The sequence below is a fragment of the Vitis riparia genome, chromosome 13 (assembly GCF_004353265.1).
Source record: "Vitis riparia cultivar Riparia Gloire de Montpellier isolate 1030 chromosome 13, EGFV_Vit.rip_1.0, whole genome shotgun sequence".
Taxonomy (NCBI): Eukaryota; Viridiplantae; Streptophyta; class Magnoliopsida; order Vitales; family Vitaceae; genus Vitis; species Vitis riparia.
This window is the reverse complement of record NC_048443.1, coordinates 1,754,004-1,778,207: the sequence shown is the minus strand read 5'-3', so window position 1 is coordinate 1,778,207 and position 24,204 is coordinate 1,754,004. Positions and strand designations below refer to the sequence as shown.

Below are 24,204 nucleotides of genomic sequence, written 5' to 3'. Positions count from 1 at the left end.
AAAGTTTAAAGATGTTCACAAAGCAGCCTATGGTGAGTGTTCTGTGTATTTTCTACTTTTCGGTGCTCTTTAGCCCAGACCATACTCAAGTCTAGGTTTCCACTATAAGTGTTCAGCTGAGAAATGAAAGTTTGCATATAAAATGAAGGAAATATGTTATGTAAAAATTCAGTACTTGATTTTCCAAAGTAAAGATGAATGTGAATCATCAACTGCATACTTGAGTTCAGATGAAGCAGTCTCTGGTAATGGATGTGCCAATAACTTGGATTTCAGTAAAGAAAGCAACTCTTTATGGCGTGACTGTTTTCTCTTCAGTACTTGGATAAAAGCTTTCAATCCAAGCCATAGAACATCTCCTTTTTTCAGTTGAAGAATTGGGTGGAAACTAGAATCGAGATCCATAGAACGCATCCTTCTCTTTATAAACGTGTGCATACGCCTAGAAATCAGAAAATGGTATAGGCAATGTGAATATGTGATGTTCAAAAATAGGATAAACAAAAAGAGTAAACAGAAGTTACAAGAATTTTACTGATCAAGGAACCAACCTTCATTTTGGTTGCTGGGAATCATATAGAAAAGAAAATACAAGAAAATAATATTTGACCCTATCTTTGGTTGCTGAGGAATCATGGAAAAGAAAATACGAGAAAATAATATATGACCTTATATTTTTCTCTTATTTTTTTCTCCCAAGCACAAGAAACTTGACATTACTTTTCTATCCAAAAGACAAAACAACCCAACTCAAAAAATAAAATAAAATAAAAGGCCAAACAACAATACAAGATACTGCAAAGTCGAATTCTTTTTTTCTTGATCACCAGATAATAAGAGTGTAAGATTCAAAATTTTGGTTCAGTTTTTGTTAAGATTATTGGATAAGCAACCCAACCGAGTTCTTTGAATGAGAAAGTGCATGAACTACAAAGGCTAACAGATCACTTGATCATTACCCGAATTTTAGGAAAGACCGTGAAAGGAAAAATGCTCTTTCAATAGATCAGGGTCTGGTGACAGTAAGGAATTACATCCATACCTTAAAGCTTTTTCAATGATCTCCATATGGTATCCTGATTGAAGTTTGCATATGTTTGACAAGTTGCGGGTGTAGCAATGGAACTTCATTGCACTTAACAGAAAAGCTTGATAGATGTTTAATCTCACAGTAGCTGCTGAATTAATATTCGAGTCATAGAATAAGGGATGGCACCTAAGTTGCATATAATTAAACAGCCTTGCCTTCAATTGACGACCTGGTCTCCCTTGCCAGCAGACAGTTAGCGTCGAACTTAAATGGCTATTAGCATACCTGTCAACCAAGATAAGGCGGCAGCTTTAAGGGAACTACAATAATGTCCTCTGATATATAAAAGTTACATCAAACTGATAGAATGAAAAGAAGTTTCATGTAGAAATCAATCAGATGTCAGTTAATTGAGGAACAAGAGAAAAGGATATCAATTAAATAGCACATATACATTTTTATACTTATTTTTAGAAATTGGAAAAAGGAGTGTTTCTCAATCGAAAATATCCCCTTCAACATTAAGACAGCCATGTGTGTTGTAGTAGGTCTTTAATTAGTAATAGAATATCTGATACTAAACTTAGTTAAGAACAGATTAAATTTGAACCCAGTTGGAGTTGGAGGTCATATTACCATGACCTAGTATCTAAGTTTCTCAACTAGATTAATACCCCACCAGTGCAGAATAAGCTGCAAGGATTTTATCAGGGTGTCAACAACCAGAGAATAAGGAAAAAAAAACTATAGAGAAGAGAAGAAATGCTTATCTTCTAGAACTTGTGTAATCCTTTTATGCAGTATTCAGTGAAGTGGATTTTGGGACTATATCACTTGCCACCTAATTATCACTGCACAAATACTGAGGCGATAGCATATTGATGCCAAGTTTTCCTTGAACCAACTTTACCCACATAACATCCGAAGTTCCCTTAAACCAACACTTAGGATTCAAAATTCAATTTCCTTTCTTTTCCTCAGTTTGCTTAGAAAACAAAAGAGGGTTAATAAGTTTCACAGTAAGTGACGCTACTTTAAAAGTTGAATAGTTTTGTCGAAATGATCTGAACCAGGAACAAAATTCTTAGAATGACAACAAACGTAGACGGGTTATCTACCAAAAACACCACTGTAAAGAAGCAAAACATAAGACTGGGGAAAATACATCTATCCCCTAAAGTAGCAGCATAATTAATCAAGACCATAAAAGAATATAACCTTGTGTAGTCTGCCTGAACTTCTAATGAACAGCAGTTGATTAGTAAACCACTCCATCGAAGAAATGAGATACCATCTTCACCCACATATATTCTGTTTGATGAAAGCCTAGATATGTGGCCAATATCAAAATTCATACCGAACTTGCCCTCATTCATGTAGCAATTGTAATCACGGAATCCTCTCTGCAACCTGGAGAAGAAGCTAGCAGCCTGCTGCTTAGAGGTTGATAAAAAAAGGAAGTCATCAATGAACCTGAGAAGCATATATTTAGGGGATGATGTGATGACATTATTCTCACTGCTGCTCGGTGCAGCAGATACATCATGACAATTATCTTTTCCTGATACATATTCAGTTGCTGGTCCACAAGTTTTTTCAAGAAAAGGAAATATCACATTCCTGTCCATATGTCCATAGTAAAATGAGCAAAGCAAAGAAGACAGAACACTTCCTTGGGGGATACCGGAATTTTGCAAGTAAAATTTGTTGCCTAATTGCAGCACATTGCGCTTCACATGCTCATTCAGATTAAAATAAAGCTCTTTGCTCCCTATGGTCCTTCTCCGCACCTGAAATATAATAAATGAAGATAATCTTAAAGAATATATATCCCAGCCCTGATCATTTCAGGATATAGAAGGAAGATTCAACTTGCAAAGGTTTCTATCATTGACCAGTGGGAGTTGTAACTCCTCACCCTTCTGGTTCAATTTTCTTTCATGGAACTTTCATAGACAAAGAGAGTCACTGAAACAATGGCAGGAGGGCCCTTGATCTATCAATAGAGGGATCATTTATTGCAATATACTGAAGATATAATTTATAGCTATAATTTTTTGACATAAAAGCGTGGGAAACTAGTTTCAGCTCAAAGCAGAGCAGAGGTGAAATTCAGGAACAGACACGATTGGATCCCATTGTAACCATTGTAATACTATACTACTTGAAAAAACATCAAAGCTCAGATAACTACCACTGACAATGAAAATTCAAATTTAGAAAAGAAAAAAAGAAAGAAAGAAAGAAAGAAAAAGGAAGAAAGCTATGGGGTAATGCTTGCACAGGCATTATCCAATATGTCTATATTAAGGGAGTGGAAGGGGGCTTCACGGAGGAGTGAGCTCAAGGCAAGAAAAGGAAGCTCATTGACTTTCCTTATTAATAATATAAGAATTATAATATAGTAAAAGGCATCAAATGAATGATAAATAGAAAATAAATACAGAAATATATATTTTCTTACTCATGTTAGAAATATATGGATCAAAAACAAACATCACAATGTAATTTATAAAAATAAAAGATAAAAAATAATAATAAAGGAAAAGGAGACAGAGAAAGCACATAGATATCCTGTATGGTTGTAATAAACTAGAATAGTCAAGAACTTGAGAAAGAAGAAAAAGAAGAAGAAAGGAGAAGAGGAGCATGCAGTACAGGCACTTATTTTTCATTAACAGCCAGGAAGAGAGGAAAAAGTCAGTTGTTTGCATACACTTTCAAAAAAGGAAGGAAAATTTGGTTACTGCCATAAATAATGGAGATTACCGGATGAGGGTGCTAGTTTTGTTTGTTCCTTCCCAACCTTTTCAGGTGGCTTTTTTTTTTTTATCTATTGTTCCTTTATCATGTTTGGCATGGAAGGCACTAAGTTTAAGCAGCTTGTTGGTTCTGACCAAGGAGGAAAATGTCGAGATATATCGGCGATATATCGTGTATCGGGAGGCGTCGACACGATATTTCATGAAGAAAAATCGGAGGGGAGATATTTCCGTAAATATCGCCAAAATATCGGCGATATATCGGTTCAGGGAGATATATCGGAGATTTTTTGAAAAAATCGCCTCTGATGAGAAAATATCGGCGATATATCGGAGATAAATCGCCGATTTTTTGGTGATATTTCCCCTCCTTCATGCAACGTGATCTGGCAGCCCAGATCACGCCCGTGTTGATCCAACGGCCTAGATGTGATTCCAATGGTCATATGACGATTCAATGGCCAGATTACTCCCAATTTATTATCCAACAGCCAAAATTGATTTTCAATGGTAAATTAATGTTCCAACGGCTATTTTGGCCCAAATTTCTTCTATAAATAACCCAAATTTCATCTATTTCATCCATTTTTGCTTTCATTCTTCATTTGCTCTCTCATTACTCCAATTTTTATTAAGGTTGCTCAATTATTTAATCATTTTAAGGTATATTTGTTTTAAATTGTAATTAATTTTGTTTGCAATTGTAATTAATTCATGTATTTTCAATTAATTAGTATGTTTGTAATATGGATGATTTAATGTTATTTTTACATTTAATTGTAATTAATTTTTATATTTTTATTGAATTAACTTAGGTTAATTTGATTATCTAATTATAAATTGATATGTTTATTTTAGATGATTATTTGTGATTTAAACTAGTTAACTTAGCTAAATTATTTAATTAATTTAATTAACATGCTAAATTATTTAATTAATTTAATTAACATGAACTAGTATATTTTGAATATGAAATATGTTTATTTAATGTGTACAAATTATTGATATTTAATTAAATGAAGTATTTTATGTAACTTTATAATGAGAACAATTACAAAATTAACATTTCTTATAGATCGACATGATATAATTATATCTAATATCACAAATTATATCATATGTATATCAAATTTTTCAATAAAACAACTTTAAAATGTCCATTATACTTATAATTATATTATTATAAGGTTTTCCTTGCATTTCCATGAGTTTTTAACAATTTTAAACTTACCGATATTTTTTTCCAGAATATCCGCCGATATATCTCCGATATATCCATAAAATCGAAGTACCGATATATCCGTGATTACCGATATTTTCATCCTTGGTTCTGACATGCTAGTTGTTCAGAAAAAAATTGGAAGTCATCATTTTGAAAGAGTGTTTCATAACATACATGTGAATAAATGATTAACAATGATAGGGAAAATACAACTTTCAGTGTGTTTTTGTTTTGGTCATGGATTCAAGGAGAGCTAATTCCTTGTGGCTTGCTCAAGGATTTAGCTAACTTTGACGCCATTGAGCAGGATGGGGGTCTCACCTCTGAATTGTTAGATCAAAGAGCCTTAAGAAAAGGGGAGCTAGAGGAATTAATTTTGAGGGAGGAAATCCATTGGAGACAAAAAGCTAGGGTGAAATGGGTTAAGGAAGGGGATTGCAACTCTAAGTTTTTTCATAAAGTGGCTAATGGCAGGCGAAATAGGAAATATATCAAGACTTTGGAAAATGAAAGGGGCTTAGTGTTGAATAATGTCGAGAGAATCACAGAGGAGATCTTACTTTACTTTGAAAAACTCTACGCGAGTCCTATAGGAGAGTCTTGGAGTATTGAAGGATTAGATTGGTCCCCTATTTCAGAAGAGAGCGCGATAAGTTTGGATGCCCCTTTCACTGAAGAAGAGATTTCTAAGGCCATTTTTCAGATGGATAGGGACAAGGCTCCGGGGCCTGATGGCTTTACTATTGCAGTATTCCAAGACTGTTGGGATGTGATTAAGGAGGATTCACTGAGAGTGTTTACAGAATTTCATAGGAGCGGAGTTATCAATCAAAGCATTAATGCCTCTTTCATTGTTCTTCTGCCCAAAAAGAGTACGACAAAGAAAATCTCAGATTTTAAACTCATTAGTTTGATCACTAGTCTCTATAAGATAATAGTCAAAGTGCTCTCAGGGCGTCTAAGAGGGGTTTTACATGAAACCATCCATTCTACTCAAGGCGCTTTTGTTCAAGGGAGACAAATAATGGATGCGGTTCTCATAGCAAATGAGATAGTAGATGAGAGAAGACGATCAGGGAAGGAAGGTGTTGTCTTTAAAATTGACTTTGAAAAGGCTTACAATCACGTAAGGTGGGATTTTTTAGATCAAGTGTTGGAGAAGAAGGGGTTCAATCCTAAATGGAGAAAATGGATGAGTGGATGTTTGTCCTCAGTATCTTATGCAGTATTGGTGAATGGTAGCGCTAAAGGTTGGGTTAAGGCATCGAGAGGATTAAGACAAAGTGACCCTTTATCCCCCTTTTTGTTTACTTTAGTAGCAGATGTATTGAGTAGGATGCTTTTGAGAGTAGAGGAGATAAATATGTTGGAGGGTTTCAGGGTGGGTAGAAACAGAACTAGGGTATCTCATTTGCAATTTGCCGATGACACCATCTTCTTTTCTAACACTAGGGAGGAAGACTTGCAGACTCTCAAGAGTCTTTTGTTAGCATTTGGGCATATTTCTAGGCTTAAGGTCAATCTAGACAAGAGTAATATTTATGGTATCAATTTGGATCAAGCTCATATTTCAAGATTGGCTGAGACACTTGAATGCAAGGCTTCAGGCTGGCCTATACTCTATCTGGGTATTCCTTTGGGTGGGAACCCCAGGGCAGGGGGATTTTGGGATCCTGTGATTGAGAGAATTTAAAGAAGATTAGATGGATGACAAAAGGCATACCTATCCTTCGGAGGGAGGATAACCCTCATCCAATCTTGCCTTACCCATATGCCCTGTTACTTTCTTTCTTTATTTAAGTTACCCGCTTCAGTCACTGCAAAAATCGAGAGGTTGCAGAGGGATTTTTTATGGTCAGGGATTGGGGAAGGCAAAAGGGATCATTTAGTCAAGTGGGATGTCGTGTGTAAACCGAAGGAAATAGGGGGTTTGGGTTTTGGGAATATTTCTCTGAGGAATCTCGCTCTTTTAGGGAAATGGTTGTGGAGGTACCCTAGAGAGGGTTCAGCTCTATGGCATCAGGTCATACTAAGCATTTATGGTTCACACTCCAATGGTTGGGATGCTAACACATTAGTCAGATGGTCATATCGCTGTCCTTGGAAGGCTATTACTCAAGTCTTTCAGGAGTTTTCCTCGTTTACTCGGTTTGTGGTAGGAAACGGGGAAAGAATTCGGTTTTGGGAAGATTTGTGGTGCGGGGACCAACCTTTGGGTTCCCAATATCCAAGTCTATTTAGAGTAGTCTTGGATAAAAACATACCTATTTCTTCAGTTCTCGGTCCTACTCATCCTTTCTCTTAGAATTTAAATTTTCGTCGTAACCTGTCAGATTCTGAGATAGAGGACTTAGAAGGCCTCATGCGATCTCTCGATGGATTGCATTTATCTCCTTCGGTTCCAGATGCCAGATTTTGGCCCTTATCTTCTTCAGGGCTTTTTTCAGTTAAATCTTTCTTTCTAACTTTATCCCAATTTTCTGGATCTCCTCAGGTTTTTCCTTCTAAGTTTGTTTGGAATTCTCAAGTTCCTTTCAAAATGCAATCCTTCATCTGGTTAGTGGCACACAAGAAGGTGAATACTAATGACATGCTACAAGTGAGAAAACCCTACAAAGCCCTTAGTCCGGATATTTATATTTTGTGCATGAAGCATGGGGAATCAGCTGATCATATTTTTCTTCATTGCTCCTTGACGATTGGGTTGTGGCACAGGTTATTTCAGTTAGCTAAGATGGATTGGGTCCCCCCGAGGAGCATCCTTGACATGATGTACATCAAATTTAATGGATTTGGTTCGTCTAAGAGGGGGATAGCCTTGTGGCAAGCTGCAAACATTGCTCTTATTCGGATTATGTGGTGGGAAAGAAATGCGAGGATTTTTGAGGATAAAGCAAGGAATTCAGAGTATCTTTGGGACTTTATTGTTTTCCTTGCTTCTTTTTGGGCTTATTGTTCCAAGGTTTTTAAGGGGACCCCCCTTAATGTGATACAACTTGATTGGATAGCAGCATGTACTCCTTAAGGAGTGGTCTTTTTAGAGTGTTTGTTTGTTTTTCAGTGTATTTTTCTATAGTTTAGCTTTCTTTGGCAAGAGGATTCCTCATCCTTCTTTTGTACTTATTTTTATCTATCAATAAATCTTTGTGCCGTTTCCAATCAAAAAAAAAAAAAAATTCCTTGTGGCTTGCTTTGTAAAATTTGGAGTGCCTTATCTTCTTCCTTGCCTCCCTTTCTATATTACATTGTTCATTTATAAAATGATAAAAATAAAAAATAAACAGAAATAAATAAATAAAAATAAAGTATTGTGGCAAGATATTTTTTAAGTTTTTTACATTATCATAGCCATAGGTGTCCATTCCACAGGGTATAAGGTCATTACAATTATATGATGCAGCATATAAAAGCATGTGCTGCACCACATATGATGCATGCAACTTCCATTATAACTATTTGGTAAGGGCTACATTCTTTGGAATCAATGCTATTATCTTTTAGTGCGTTAAAACCTTCCTCTATCATCCCACCTCAAATCATGACTAAAGGCTTACTCACTGACCTCTTTTCAGAACCATGGCACCTCTTGAGCATCCAAATCTGGGTTAATACCAGAAAAACATCTCTGAAAGAATAACACACACCATAGGAGCTCTCGCTAAGTATGCTTAGCAAACTCTCCATGACCAAAGCATGCCAACCCTTGATGTAAGCTATAGCGAATGGAGATTCACTTGTCTCTCCTCCAATCGATCTCACTCTAGTTATGCTTGTTTAACTTACTTTATCTACGTTTTGTTAGTGTAATGTTTTTTATCTAATCAATAACAGGATGGCTTCCATCCATCTTCAATTACATAAACAATTTTTAGTTGGCATGGTTGAGTTTCATCACAGTTTCACTAACAAAAGTCCACAACCATGATTGGAACACAGAAATGTAAATGTACCCATCAGCAAAATCTGAAAAAACTTGAAGATGATCAAAGTTACAGCTCCAATTAAAACAGTATGTGGATGGAATGACAAAGACTACCATATAAATTTAATTGGCCTATAAAGAATCATCAGCAAGAGAAGGTAATGCTTCAACTAGATGCCACAGATAAGATCTAGAGCTAAATTACCAAGATAATAGATATGAAAGCAGTAGTCATCAAGCTATTCAGTAACAATAAGAGAAGATTCACAAATATATACACAGAATCAATGACTATCAACAAAGAGTACCTGATTAACAAGGACACTATGCAATGAATGAGACAGGACAGAAGATGTGAACTCTGCAAGACCAGTGCCAATGTTTTGATCCACCAATATTTGATTCTCACACGCCCAAAGAGCTTTCCTTGTGCAGACAACTTGATAAGACTGCTTTAGAAGATATTTACCTTTCACTATGACATCTTTCATTACTTTGAGCAGCTTATCCTGATTGACAGAATCAAATGCTTTAGAAACATCAGAAACAACAATGAACACACTGGGCATGGTTGTTGACCCATTCTTCACACTTATCAGAAATGGGCATAACTTTCTGTAGACATCATTGTAGTCAAATATTGATGACCCTAACCTCTCTGGTTCTTTCATCTGTAAACCTTTTAGGACAGCATGTAAATCACGAAGAACAAAATTCACAGACTTGAAATGGTCAAATTTAACTCTTTCCAGATGGAGATGTGCTTTTCTTTGCATTCCCAAAGATTGATCTTTCAAAGGGGAATCTTGCACTCGAAATTTTGATGATCCATTGAGATTGGCTAGTGCCCTTACTCCTTTCTCTTTTGGACGAAATCTAAGCCTAGAAAAACCAAATGATCTATCACTTAAAATTTGTCCAACTGACACGTCATCCAAGGAACGATAGCTCTGCTCTTTCAAGCAAGTGGTGGCACTGTTGGTCAGCTTCTCCCAAACTGATTTTTGATAATAAAACAGATCATTTTTCCCATGCTCACTTTCAGTGACATAAAAGTTGGCTTGCACCAGTGGCACCACAAGAGATGAGAAGAACCAAAAGATCCATCTTTCTAAAATTTTGTGCTTCATAATATAAATGGCATCATTCAATTCAGTACATCTTTTATCTGTGTCCATACTCTTTCCTGTTGTGTATTCCAGTACATGATTACTCAGGTAGCAAGAAGAATGTTTATTTGAAAGCAAAGGAAACCTTGATATTTTTAATTTATGCATACATTGCTTCAGAGATAGCTTCTCAAATCTACGTAGCCAAACAAATTTTGAAATTTTCTTCCTTAAAATTCTCCAATTAGAAGGAGTTCCTAGCAAACGTGAAGGAACTATTCTCTTACAAACAGCTGAAATAAAAGATATCACCTGACTTTTTGAGCAATAAGATCTATTCAGTTCAAATTGATGACTAAGAACATTCAGAGTTTTCTTGAGATGTTTGGATTCATGAACATGAGATTTCTCGAGGGGCAGAACACTGTCCAGCTGAGCTATTGGTTCTCCTTTCTCAGATGATTTTATACCAGATTCATTTCCCTGAAAGTGAATACTCTAAAAACATTATATTTCTCACTCAAAATAAATGAAAAGTATGCCCACTTTCTATATTTAAAAGAAATATAAAACATAAACAGGGAACTGTTTGTTTCTACTTCCTTATGTTCTAGAAATATTGTTGTCAAGTTTTTAAAAATAAGGAGAAGTACAAACAACCATGTTTCAGAGAATTGTTCAAAATTTTGCCTTAAAATAAGAAACAGAAAATGGATGTGTATCCAAACAACTGCTAGAAGATATCTTATGAACCATGTGTTGCACTAGACAAAATAAGCAACTAATTAGTTATGATGATATCGCTTTTTCTGTCAAGATACAAAAAAGATTTTTATTTAAAAGAAAATTCCTATATATAATACAAAATTTGCACTTGAACAATTAACCAAATGACCAGATCTTTCTCTGTTAATTTGAGGAGCCTCTCATAAACACTTTATCAAATAAATGTTACTACAGCATTGCAAGATAAGAGGTTCAACTCATCAACTCATTGTAGAACTTTTATCAAGGTTCTAAAACTAAAAAAATTTCTGAAATACCAAGATCCTTTATTTCAAACTTTCAATATATACAAAATATTTGGTGTTTCAACAAAATTTTCAAGAAACTTCAAAGTTTTATTTCTACTTTAACCAGCACAGGTTAGAGGCAGCACCATAAAACCTTGAGTCGCAGGGAAACAGGGGAATGCCTTTAGTATAAATAATTTATCTTCAATTCCAACAAAATTAGCAATTGCTCATTGCTAAATAACACTGGTGCTTCCAATGAAATTAACAATTGGTAGTTGCTATACAACACTGGTCCATAAGTGAGAATGCACATCCCACTGGCTTTCAGGTTAAATTGAACAAAACTCTTATAAAATATATGATTTTTTAAGTTCTCTAAGAAAAAAAAAAAAGGTTCTAAAACCCTGCTTCATCAACATATATAAAGTTTTTTCTTTGGGACACTAACCTCAGACATGTAGAGGGCATTTTCATTGGCACTTTGTCCTAAGGATGGAACAGCACAGTGCTTATCCAACAACCTCAAATGCCGGCAAGATTGAGTTTTGCGTATGAGAAGTGTAAGCAAACTAACAAGTGAATGATATCTGTGAGAACCAAAAAAGCAAGAAATTAAGACCCCAAAAAGAGAAGGAAATAATCAACTGGCTTAAGTACACAAAAAGGTGATGCATATTGAATTGAAAAAAAAAATTGATTAGGACAACAATTTGAGAGATATAGCAAAAACTTAAATGAAACACTATGATGCCTTCAGAGTTTTTTTCAAAACCACGATAATCATCAAGACAGTTACTAGTGTTCACTCAGTTCCTCAGCCACAAAAGTAAATAATGAATACAAAGGGAGGGTCTTTCTTGAGACTCAAACTACACATTTAGAGGCAAGGCTATAGTTGACAACTTTAACTGAAAACAGAATCTCTTTGAAAAGCAAAGTTAACCTAAAAGCCCAAAGATAGGGATTATATGGCAAGGACAGCACCTCTAAAGAGTCCAGCTGTAAATGCAAGGCTACCCATTTGAAGTGCAAGGCCAAAATTCAATTGTGTAAAGCTACGGTATCCATTTTTAAATTGCCTATAACATTTTGAAATACCATATCGCAGCATTTGAGTCTGGAAAGTCATAACACATCATATCCTAACATTTAACTTCATCAAGACCCATATATCACTGCATTAGATTTCTCCAGGGAAAAAAGTCATGTGGACAACACCTTCCAGGTCCATTTTTCTTTCACTTGCCCATTTGCTGTGACCTTCATCTCACAACTAATCTCTTCCTGCAGTATCATCAACATTTTTCATCATACACATTAAACCACGTCATTTGGTTTTGTTAATCCAGGCTACATTGTAACTTCCATTAATAATTTTGTATGGAAGTTCTCCCCTAATAATTGTATCACTAACTCTGAGAACATGTTTGTAACATATGGTAAAGGTTTATACTTGAATTAATCACAGAGCTTCCACCCATATAGCGTCCATTCTGCTATCACCATTATCATTATTTAAAGCATTTTCTGAACTAGTTGTTGCAACTAGGAGTACCATCAAACAGGCACTTCAGTCCTTAACTAAACTTTTTTTCCATGCTGGCCCTACCACTAAATTTTCTGTCAATTCTGGCCTTACCTCTAACTTTCTGTCAATTACAACCTTAGTCCCTTAGAGAACCTCTGAAAAGCTACAGTGTGATTCTTATGTGAGTGACACCAGCTCAAGTATGACTTGCCTTTTCTATTCATCTACAGGAGCTATTACATAGGTTTTCTATATGGAATATATTAAAGCCTTTGACTAAATATCCCACCATAGTTAGTAAATAGGATTCAAGAAACCAAACGAAACTATATATGCATGTTAGCCTCAGAAATTATAGAAGCCACAAAATCCAGAATATATTCTGCAACACAATCACCATATGGTGGCATAAATTAAAGGTTATATTTGCAGCAGTAATCTCATATCCAGTGCACCACTTACAGGCAAGCAGATCCAATGAGACAAGAAGCAGTATTGTGAAAACATTGCTTTGACTCAGTTACATTCCCACTGGATAAGCCTAAGATATCCCTTAGAAGAACGTTTGCACCAGAAAAATTGGGCTTCAAGGAATTTAGTATGTCTGAAAATATTAAGGAGCTATATAAATTTTTCTCCAAAAACATCAAGTGAAACAGGACTTAAGAACATCACAGTTTGGAAGTCATCATAGTACTTGAACAAAAATTCGAAAACATTATATAAAATGCAAAAGCAGGCAATTGCACTCTTACATAGGTATACAAAATGGAAAATGCTAAAAACCTAAATATTGTAATCTCTACCAAAATGCTTTTCACTAATATAAGAAACCATGCAGTAAGAAAAAAATCATTATAATGCCAAGCATGTTTAATATGAAAAAAGAACACATGTAAAGTGAAATATACTAAAATAGGAAGAATAGGATACGTTTTCTTGGAATAACTGACAAAGAATGCTCCAATTTGTGGAACATAGATTTCCTGTCAATATAAGCCCCAGGGGAGACTTTTGGGGAAGCTTGCAACAGCAAACAACAGGAACACTGCTATTGCAACTGTTAGATAGACCAAATCTAAAAACCATAAACACAAAAGAAAAACAAAGAAACTGGAGAAGCAATATAGGATGCCATTCACAATGTTGATGGAGGTTTAAATTTTTGCTAAAGATTCTGGTATTTAATGGCAAGAGACAAATTATGTATGAGATGAGAAAATGCCAACTAAACATTAATCATCCCTTTTATAGTTATCAAATATTACAGAACTCGAGCCACTTTTGTATGACATCAGAATATAGTACATGTCTCAAGACATCCCAAATGATTGAATGATATTTACTGCAGATAACTTTTAGAAACTTCTGCAAGATTTGACACATATTCACAAGCCTCTTCTGCCATTCCTTCTACAACTATCACAGCCCTTCTTATTATCCTGGGATCTTAAGACGATATTATCAGAAATGAAGGCTATATAAGAAAGCAGAACAAACAAGATACAGAAGGCTGCATCTGAATTGGCAAGGCTTGAAGACTAGATGGATCTTTTTAGACCACTTACAAATCAAGAATTTATAGATCATGTGAGGACATCTCCCCTAGTCTATGGAGAAAAATGCTTCTCTCCCTCTCTTTTTCTTCTATTAGCATACTTAAACTTTATTTATCACTTAATTTATGATTTAAATTAATTATCATTGAATGACAATTGAAACCATCCCAATGTCAAGCAGTATCTATTTCCTGCTCTCATCAGTTTTTCCATGCCTGCTACATGTTTAGGATCAGTTATTAGGTGACGGAGGTAAACAAAATGGATGGTGAAGTGCCCTAATTATTAAGGAAGGATTAGTTTAAGAGAAGCAAGGAGTGGAGTAATGGCAGAGGCACTAGGGATCAAAATCTCAGAGTATATGTGATTGCCACATAGAGAGTAATGATGGTGGGATTAACTGTCTCAACCCTTGGATCATGGCTTATTAATAAGGGTAAACCCTCTTCCCATTCAAAACTCCTGAAGTAAGATTGACATCCGTCATGTGCAACTAGGTCTAGTCATCCACCTCAAAAATCTTTAAAGCCTAGCTGGCAATGCAGGACCCCTGAACCATTCCAAGTACTAGGCATGGATGGCTAATCCCACAGCCAAGAAGCAAAAGTTCCAATTCTGGCTTGGACTGTAGCCCCAGTGTCAAGGCACTCAGCCTTGGGCAGCTTTGAGGAGCCCTCAAAGAATTCCCATGCAGCTACACAAGTTGGACTTCCTATTAATAGGCATCTGAGTGAATCTTAGGCATGTACCCATGTGGTTAGGCATTTGTTTTGTGCTGCCTCAGAAACCAGCAATTGCCTGCGAATAGGTCAATGAGACATATATCAAGGAATATCCTGTCCACGTGTCATCCTCTAGGTGTTCCATGTGATAGTAATAAGGAACCTCAACACAAGATAAAGTGGTCGTGTGTGTATGGGTTGTGCAACAAATAGAACCAATAAGTTCATTTTACATCATGAAACACTTAAAACATGCCTACTGTTTCAAAGTGGACTTGAAGTTGACAGTGTTTCATAGGTTCATGGAAGGGAAAGACCTTTTCATGGTGAGGACTTAAGTTGGCACTAGAGCCTTGTTGAAGCCTTCTATGTAAGCTTTCTTTTTGGGAAGGGATTGTTGTATAAGGGCCCAGGATGTCAGTGCCTTGAAATTTCAATTGACTGCACTTTCTGGCCTGCTGGTAGTTGGATGGTCTTAAACGCTTCCTATGCTGCACAGAAATCTGACTTGTAATTTGCTGACATTCCCCAAGTAGAGCTCCTTTCCTATTAGCGATTCCAAGACTTGTGGTTTGCATAGTTTCTTCACATGAACTCATACAAACACACTTTTTCCCCCAAGGTTCACTAAATTTTCTTAAGCAATTCCCACCATTACAGCCAACACAACTAACAAAATTTACAGGACCACCACGATTGAAAGAACTGGTTAGTTGCTGTTCCTCTGATGTTGAGTTAACAGCACCATCATTCCTTTCCATCTTCTTTTGAGGACCTGAGAAAAAAATTTGAATAAATCAATCACCAGTCACCCCTCTGTCAAAGACCTAATGGTATAGTATCCTATTACTCTTCCAGAATTAATATGTTACAGACTACCAAAAAAATGGCATTCATAAAGACATAGAGCCACAAATCAATAATAAAATACGGACAGCAAAAGTACAAGGACATAATTCCATTAAAATATAGATATGAAATAACCATCAATGACAGTCTAAGAAGGAAACATACCAAAGATGTCTAGAGAGAATCTCGTGGAAAAGATTAAAACACCTCAGAATTATGCAGTTATGATCTATCACATAGTTGATATTCATGATGAATCTTCTATCTTGTTAAGAGATTAGCAAAGTAATAGCATAATAAAAAATTTTAGCCTCCCCAGTGAGGGACCTTTTGTCTTCAAAATTTCTTTAGACTTCATGGAGATCATGTGATCCATATTAGCCCCCTGCCAATAACATAATTGATTGTTTTCATAATTTTATGCTCTATGGAAAATAAATCAAAATAATCATATGCATATTTATGTACTGTCTTTTCCTCAAGAAAAAGAAGTAAATATGATGACCTAAAACATGACAACAAAATTCCAATAAAAAGATAATCACATATCTTGATTACCAAGATCAGTGAGTGAAGGCTTTTGATGTTTTGAGTCTGATACATGTTTTGACAACCCAATGCATAAATCACTGATAGGAGGACCTGCCACCTGACAGTGCATCTTATGAGGAAGCGGCAGAAATATTGAAGTATGCTTTAGTAAGTAAACCATGATATCATCCCCAACCTGCACAATATAAAATGTGGATGCTGACTTACTTTTTTATATAGGGGTATACAAAAAAGAACACATAATCTGACATTGTTGAAGCAAATAATACAAAGAGTAACCATAACTTACCCTTTCCAAGAGCAGACCCCAGGCTGAAGAAGTCAGAAGCTCTACAATGGAGCTCAAGTTGTTACACTGTCAGAAATAGATGAAGCTTTTGATAAACAAAAATAATAAAGATATCAAGTACCAACAGATTATCACCCTACAAAGGATAACCCAAATGTAAGAATCATTACTATTGGCATGTTACTTATAAACCTTCTACCCTTGAGTACCCCATACTGAAGGTTACAGAAGATCACTTGATGGATTCCATCCTTTAAAGAAACCACAAGAAATACGCATTTGCTTGGAAATAATCAAGTATTCCACTCTTAAAAATGGAAATTTCTTTCAATAAAGTTAATGATTACAAAATAATATTTATATGAAATAAGTTCCGATTAAAAATTACATATTGTTGGCATAAATGATATGCAAGTTCCATTTGGTGAAGTGGAAATCCTTTACTGTTGCATACAGAAGAAGTCTGGACATTAGAAACAGGCAACCCAAAAACAAATTGATAAGCTTGCATAAGGTTGGTGATTGAGACTTAATGATGATAGCAACAGAATAAGACAAATATGAAGTTTGTAGAATTTGGATACTTGCCTTACTATAGCCACCACATAATACATTGGAAGACCCTGGTTGCTCACACATGATCATTTCAATGGTCTTTCTGACAATCTGAAAACATTACAAGTAATACAGTGACATGCTAGTCTTACGGAAAAGCTCATCCGATAGCATCAAACACACAAATCGATGATACATTTATCGAGTAAAATGCATTGATTAATTGACAGGAAACATGAATTTGCTTCTCAAGTACAATTTGAGATGGTTTAGACCCATCCTTTTAGCAAGAATCACAAACTGTGGTCCAGCAAAGATGTAGTCTGTCAAATTTAGCATTTCTAATCACTCAGTAGAAGGGTAAAATAATGAAAGGGAGTTCTTTATATGGATATAATTACTAAAAAGGCCCTTCCTGGTGGAATAAGATAACATTTGAAGTCACCATCCTCAGTTGTATCTGGTAACTCAAAACTGCACAGGAACTCATAAAACATTAATCCTCCATTTGGCTGTTGAGCAAACTATGAGAGATGGAACAAAATAGAAAAAGGCTTTCAATGCATACAAATTTGTCATCTATTTTGGTTTGCAAAAAACTTTAAAACCCAACTCAAACAAGCCTTATAGATGCATTGCCACCGGGTTCTTGTTGTCTATGGTTCTTGTTATCTATGGTTCCAAATAGCATAAGTGCAGAGATTTAAATTTTACTTCCCTCCCATATCCATAATTTCTCAGCAACCAAACACAACCTAGATACGTTCATACATATTTGAGATAGAATTGGGAATATAATTCATCCTTAGGCCCCATTTGGTTGCCAATAACACAAAGAACAAAAGAAATCAAAATTGTGATCAGCATGGCTTACTTGTGTTTGATTAGAAACACTTTCATTTTCTGAGCTGAAAACAATAAATATGTGCAATACAAAAAACAATATTCCATTGTTTTCAGAAAATAATTCATTTTTGGAAATGATAGCCAACCCAGTTTTTTTGAAGACTAGTCACAAAACATGGTCTACTCGATTCCCATTTCTCCTGTTTTTGAGAACATAAGTCAGCATTTTCTCAGGAAACAGACAAATCATAACCTCAACCATACTATGTAGCCTTTTTTGGCCTAATCCTACAAATATACATTGCTACACTTTTCATATCCATTATTTCATATACACACGCACACCTATAGACATTTACTTTTATCAATTATCATACCTTTTGAAAACAGAAAAGAAAAAAAAAAATCACTTACCTTCCATTTGAACCTCCAAAAATTCTCAAATAATTCCTAATGAACTCAACATGCAAAATATGAAACAAATTAAATATAAGGAAAATTGTTCAGACATCCTGCATTTTCAAATTCTTCAGTCTCCAGGTAGAAGACCAATAAAAAATTATTGAGCTCATTCCACAATTTTTAGTTCCCTCCATTTTTCCTTTCCTTTCCTTTCCACTTCCTAACCAATAAAAAATTATTGAGCTCATTCCACAATTTTTAGTTCCCTCCATTTTTCCTTTCCTTTCCTTTCCACTTCCTATTATCCAAACGGACCCTGAGGCCATCAAACAGACCAATACATTTCAACTTTCATCTAGAATCACATACATTCGTTCACACTTTCATATACATGCATTAAGTATATTATTCATGTAAATAGATAAATGTAGAGAAAAGCAATGATTGTTGAGATCTTGACGGACCTGTAGCTGAGACCACCGGCGATCAAGATAAATGGTGGACAGCGGAGGCGCATTGTAAGAGACGACAACGAAGCACTCGCTCAAAAGCTTGCGATAGTCAGAGGGATCTTGCGGACGGAGAAGGTACGAGTCGGCGTCTCCGCCGATGCAACCGAGGCAGCGCCGCCCATTGCAACCGCAATGCGGCAGAGGAGGAATCAGAGAGGCGATCGTGTCGGCGAGCGTACGAGCGCGGTGGCGGAAGAGCCGCCACAGAATCTCCGGGACTCGCCTTTTCCTCCTCTTCCGATTCTTCGCCATCGCGGGAGAGAGTGAGCGTGGTGGTGAAAGTCGAAGCGTTTCAAATGGAAGAGTAAAGCGGGCATGTTTGTTTCATGTTTTATTATCATTTGAAAAACTGCTTTGGGCAAATTTTGCCACGTGGCAGTTTTTATTTGATCAAAAATATTCACCCAAATCGTCCTCTCCTGACAGAGGGTTCCGGAGGGATCTTGTTGCTGCCATTACCAGTGGGTGGTAGGCTGGTAGCTGAATTGGAGCTTCAAGGATCCTATTTTATTTGAAAAATAAAAAATTGTTTTTGAAAATAATTAGCAAATATACCTATAGTGTTTTTAAAAAACATTTTGATAGTTTATGCCTTATAATATTATAGTAGTTGAACTTGATCTTACTATCAACATAATATATTTATGTTATTTTATGTTTATATTTAATTTATAAAATAAATAAAAATATACATAAAATATATATTTTTGAGCTCAAATTTTTAAACAATCAAAATAAAAAAAATATATACTATCCAAATATATTCCAGACCCAATTCCTATTTTATTTGAAAAATAAAAAATTGTTTTTGAAAATAATTAGCAAACATACCTATAGTGTTTTCAAAAAACATCTTTTATTGTTTTTATTTATTTTTTGAAATCTATTTTCAAAAATAATTATATAAATATATAAAATGATTAAAATATATTTAAAAACATAAATAAAAAACAAGTTAAAAGCATTGTAGGCTCATTATTCTTTATACAAAATATCATAAAATAATTTTCAAAAACTATTTTTTAGAACTGTTTTAAAAAAACATTACCAAGATCATAATATTTTAAATTTTTTTCATTCGATTCAAATGTTATTTTCATTGTTAAATTTGAATACAACAAATTAGAGAATAACTTTTGAATAGGGGTGGCTTAAAAAAATAAAAATGAACCGAATCTAATCCAATGAATGTGGGGTGGCTAAAAAATTAAAAATAAACCGAATATTAAACTAACTTTTTCAAAATTTTAAATTTTATCAGGTTAGTTAAAAAGAAAAAGGGAAAAGGAAACCAAAAGTTTCTATTGTTTTAAATGATTGGAAATGCAGTTGATTATACACTTTGTCTTTTTAATTGCTAGCCAATGGTCGTTTGCCAACTCCCCTACCTTTTGTTTTTCATTTTTAGACCTTTTTACTTCTACTTTTGAGCATGATGCTATCATTAGTATAAATAAATCTACTTATGAGTCAAATCAAATTTAAAGTGTAATTAAGAGTGTATTTTAGGGTATTTTTACTTGGATGGTTTCTAATGAAAGTGTTTTAGATTATTATTCTTTCATTTTTTTATCTTAAAATATTTTTAAAACATTTTTTAATATTTTTAAATATGTTTTAAAAATATTTTTTATATATAATGCTTTATTTTTAATTATTCTACATATTTGTATAATTAATTTTTAAAACAAATATGAAAAAATAAGTGAAAATAATGAAAAATAACTAAAAAATATTATCTAAAAACATCATAAGTTTTGTTCTTAAAAATATAAAGCAAAAATGTTTTTTAGTTGTCAAATGTATTTTCGCGTTTTTTTTGTTTTGCATAACAAAAACTCGTTATTGAAAATAGTTATCAAAAAGACCCTTAATTTTTTAGGTTATAGTTACTTTCTAAAATCACTATCAAATATATTATAAGAGTATTTACTTCAATATGCTTTCAATTTACTTCAATATGCTTTTAATGAACGAATTCTTAAAATGTCTTTAATAGTTTTTTATTTCAAGTGTTTTTTCAAAAAAAAAATTTTAACTTTTTAAATTTTATCATATATGTTTTTTTTAATGTTTTTATATTAGAGGGAACTCTTAATCAAACCAAATCAATAAATCAAATTATTTTAAATTAATAAATAAATCTAATCTAATATATCCAAATTTAATTAAAAAAAATTAAATCAGGATGACTTTCAAGATCTAGTGTTTGAAATTAACCAACCATTCATAAATTAAGACTATATTTGGTTTCAAAGAGTACCAAGGCAAAATATGTATATATATATATACTAAGAAAGATGATTTTCTCATATTTGGTTTTATCGTGATTGTGTTTAGTTCTCGAAAAATATAAGAAAAATAAAATAAAGAGGAAAAATAGCAAAAAAAATAAAATAAAATAAAAAATAGGTTTAAACTCAATAATTTATTTTTATCTTTAAACTCATTTTACTTATTTCTATCTATTATATAAATATTAAAATAATTTTAAAATATATAAAATTTTGACAAATTTTAATTATATAATATGATTAAAATTAATTAAAAAATTATATATTTTAGAATAATTTAATTTTTATACAATAAAAAAATAATTTATTAAATTTGATTTGATTTTTTATTTTGTTTAATTTTTTTTCCTTCTATTTTTTTTATTTTATTTCCCACCATTTTTCCTCGAATTTCCTAGCCTACGGGAAAAAAACAAGTAGGGGAACCCTTGCCTCCACCATCACCCAACCTCAAACCTAATTTAATTTTTTAACATGGGGAATCCACTGCACATAATAATTCCAAAAAAATTGCGTGGAGCCCGCGTCCCTATCCACCCTTTATTAAGTTATCCGCTTTGCTTTTCGGTGTCCGCCACCATCTTTTTCAACGCGTGGAGGCGTTTTGAGAGTTGACAGCCTCGGAAACTTCATCCTCATCCTGCAAGAAATAAGATAAAAATATTTAATAATTTATATTATTTTAATTAAAAATATCCATAATTTAATAGTATTAAAGTCCAGAGGCTGTCATTATCTTCTAATAAAATATGATAAATAATTTTAAATATAAATTCAAATATTTTTTTATTCATAAATAATTATGGGATCATGCCCAAATTTTTTTTCGATTATGATGTCGAGATCGTACACTTTTTTCGATTTTCTATTTATATTAATTATGCAACAAATTGGATTTAATATTTTTAATTAATAAATAAAATATTATTATATAAAATAATATAAATTATAAATATTATATAAATATTAAATCGAGTTAAGTTAGCTCAAGTTTAATCTAAATAAAGTTCAACACTAAAAAATTTAACTTAACCAAAATTCAACTTAGGTATTAATACTTCCTCATGTTTCATTTTAGAGTTTTGCTGTTTAAAATCCCATTTGGTGTTTGAAAAAAATATGATGATGCTATTTACTAAAAAAAAAAGGAAAAAAAATTAATCATTTATAAGATGGGTGATGATTGGATGATATAAAATATATATCAAAACATAATATTTTAGAAAAATACTATCATATTAAATATAGTTGGTGTTAAATTTATGATTAGAATATTTAAGAAGGTGTTTAATAAATCAACTTAATAACTTAAAAGACTTAATTTTATATCAATCTTAATTTAAAAAAAACATAATTTTATATTTAAATAAGAATAAGTTAACTATTTCACTTAATATTTAAATTGTTTTCAATTTTAAGTTATAATATTAAGTTATTTCAATAAAAAGATTGGAGATTGATATAAATTGATTAAGTGTGGGGAAATTTTCAGATATTAGAGTAGTATATATTGAATTTTAAATCTAAATCATTAAAAATATATACGACAAAATCTGGGTTATTAAATGAAAAATACAAACATATAAGACGAAAACAAATAAATAAGCTCCGGATATAAAAAATGAGATTAAGGTGTGAAAGACTGAAAGGATGAGAGACTTTGTACATAGTATAAATAAATCAAACTCGAGTTTAAAATAACGAGATGTCAATGACACCATCTGATTAATCACGCACTTTCAACTGATAAAAAAATAAATAAAATATCATTGATTAAGATGGGTCCAAATGCTATTAAAACAAAGAACAATGAGACATCCATAAGCAATAAAACCAATTATTAGGCATAAAGCAATAAGGTGGTTTTGGACACATGGCCATTTGTGATTGGATGACAGAGGAATAAGCTAATTAGATAAAAGATGAGAAATTCAAAGTTACATTTATAGATTAAAAAACAAGAGTTATTTTTAAATTCAATTGGTTAAAAAAATGAAATAATTCTCAAATTGTGAATTAAATCATTTTTCATATTTTTACTTGAAAAATAATCCAATTTTTTTAAAAATAAATGTTATTTATCATTTCAAGTATTTACATATCAGTTTAAATTTTTTTTTTTCTTAGAGGTGTAAGCACAATCGAAACAACCAACAAACCGATCCAAACCAACAAAAACTAATCATATTGGTTTGATTTTCAAAAATAAAAAAGGTCGATTTGAGAATTTTCTTGCCTCCTAACTAATAGAAATAAAACAAAATCGATATTCTAAAACTTATATATAATTATTTGATATTTTATAAAAAAAATTATATTAGATTATACTAAAGTAATTTATTGTTTTTATACTATGGTCAAATTAATTATAAATGAATTTAAAATATTGTTAATATCAAATCAAAGTTAGTTTCAATTAATTTTAAAAACAATTTAAACCTAAGGGTCTAATATAAACTAAAATTAATGATATTTGTGTTCAAAACAAATACAAATTTACAACTAGATTTAGGATTAAAAAAAGTTATTAAGTTCGATTTTTTCACTCAAAATCTGATCAATTAAATTTTTATCACATATAAAACCGACTATATTAGTAAAAACCAACCCCTTATTTTTACAAGAAAAAGTGAAGGTATTTTTATCACAATGAAGTTAAAAAATAATGTCAAGTTAAATTTTCAAAATGTTTCCCTCTTAATCAAATAACCTTTTATTATTATTATTATTATTATGGAGAAACCGATTTATTCATTTTACCCAAATATTCATGAAAAGTATTTGTCCAAATTTCTACTTAATCATTTCAATTTTATGACATAATAAAATACATACATTCTACCTTAATTTTCTCAACTATAAAATTTCTGACAATTAGTAGTTGAATCTTGAAAATATGATATCATGGAGACATTATGACTTTTCTAAACTAAAAAATTAATACAAATTATTCTAATATTGTTAAAAGTACAACATGTATCATTGGAATAACAAATGTACAATGCAAATCACTAAATTAAGCACCTTTCCATATA

The 24,204-nt window shown here is 32.9% G+C and overlaps 1 protein-coding gene across 1 annotated transcript; it reads right to left on the bottom strand.

Annotated features, from left to right (window-relative positions):
• On the bottom strand, nt 1–19,196 carry LOC117927523 (telomerase reverse transcriptase-like). Its single transcript, XM_034847063.1, has 12 exons — nt 18,828–19,196; nt 17,149–17,226; nt 16,561–16,626; nt 16,278–16,446; nt 15,188–15,645; nt 13,523–13,637; nt 13,052–13,193; nt 11,510–11,648; nt 9,245–10,528; nt 2,249–2,820; nt 1,043–1,315; nt 1–442 (listed from the first exon to the last, which is right to left on the bottom strand). The coding sequence occupies exons 1-12, from the start codon at nt 19,125–19,127 to the stop codon at nt 169–171; spliced, it is 3,870 nt and encodes a 1,289-aa protein (XP_034702954.1). The 5' UTR covers nt 19,128–19,196; the 3' UTR covers nt 1–168.
• Between the last annotated feature and the right edge of the window lie 5,008 nt (nt 19,197–24,204).

Coding starts and splice junctions, on each gene's coding strand:
- LOC117927523 (XM_034847063.1), bottom strand. CDS start 19,127: ATGGCGAAGAATCGGAAGAGGAGGAAAAGGCGAGTCCCGGAGATTCTG. Junction 15,646..16,277: donor GCCTTCACTCACTGATCTTG/GTAATCAAGATA, acceptor TTTTTTTCTCAG/GTCCTCAAAAGAAGATGGAA. Junction 443..1,042: donor ATCATTGAAAAAGCTTTAAG/GTATGGATGTAA, acceptor TCTGATTTCTAG/GCGTATGCACACGTTTATAA.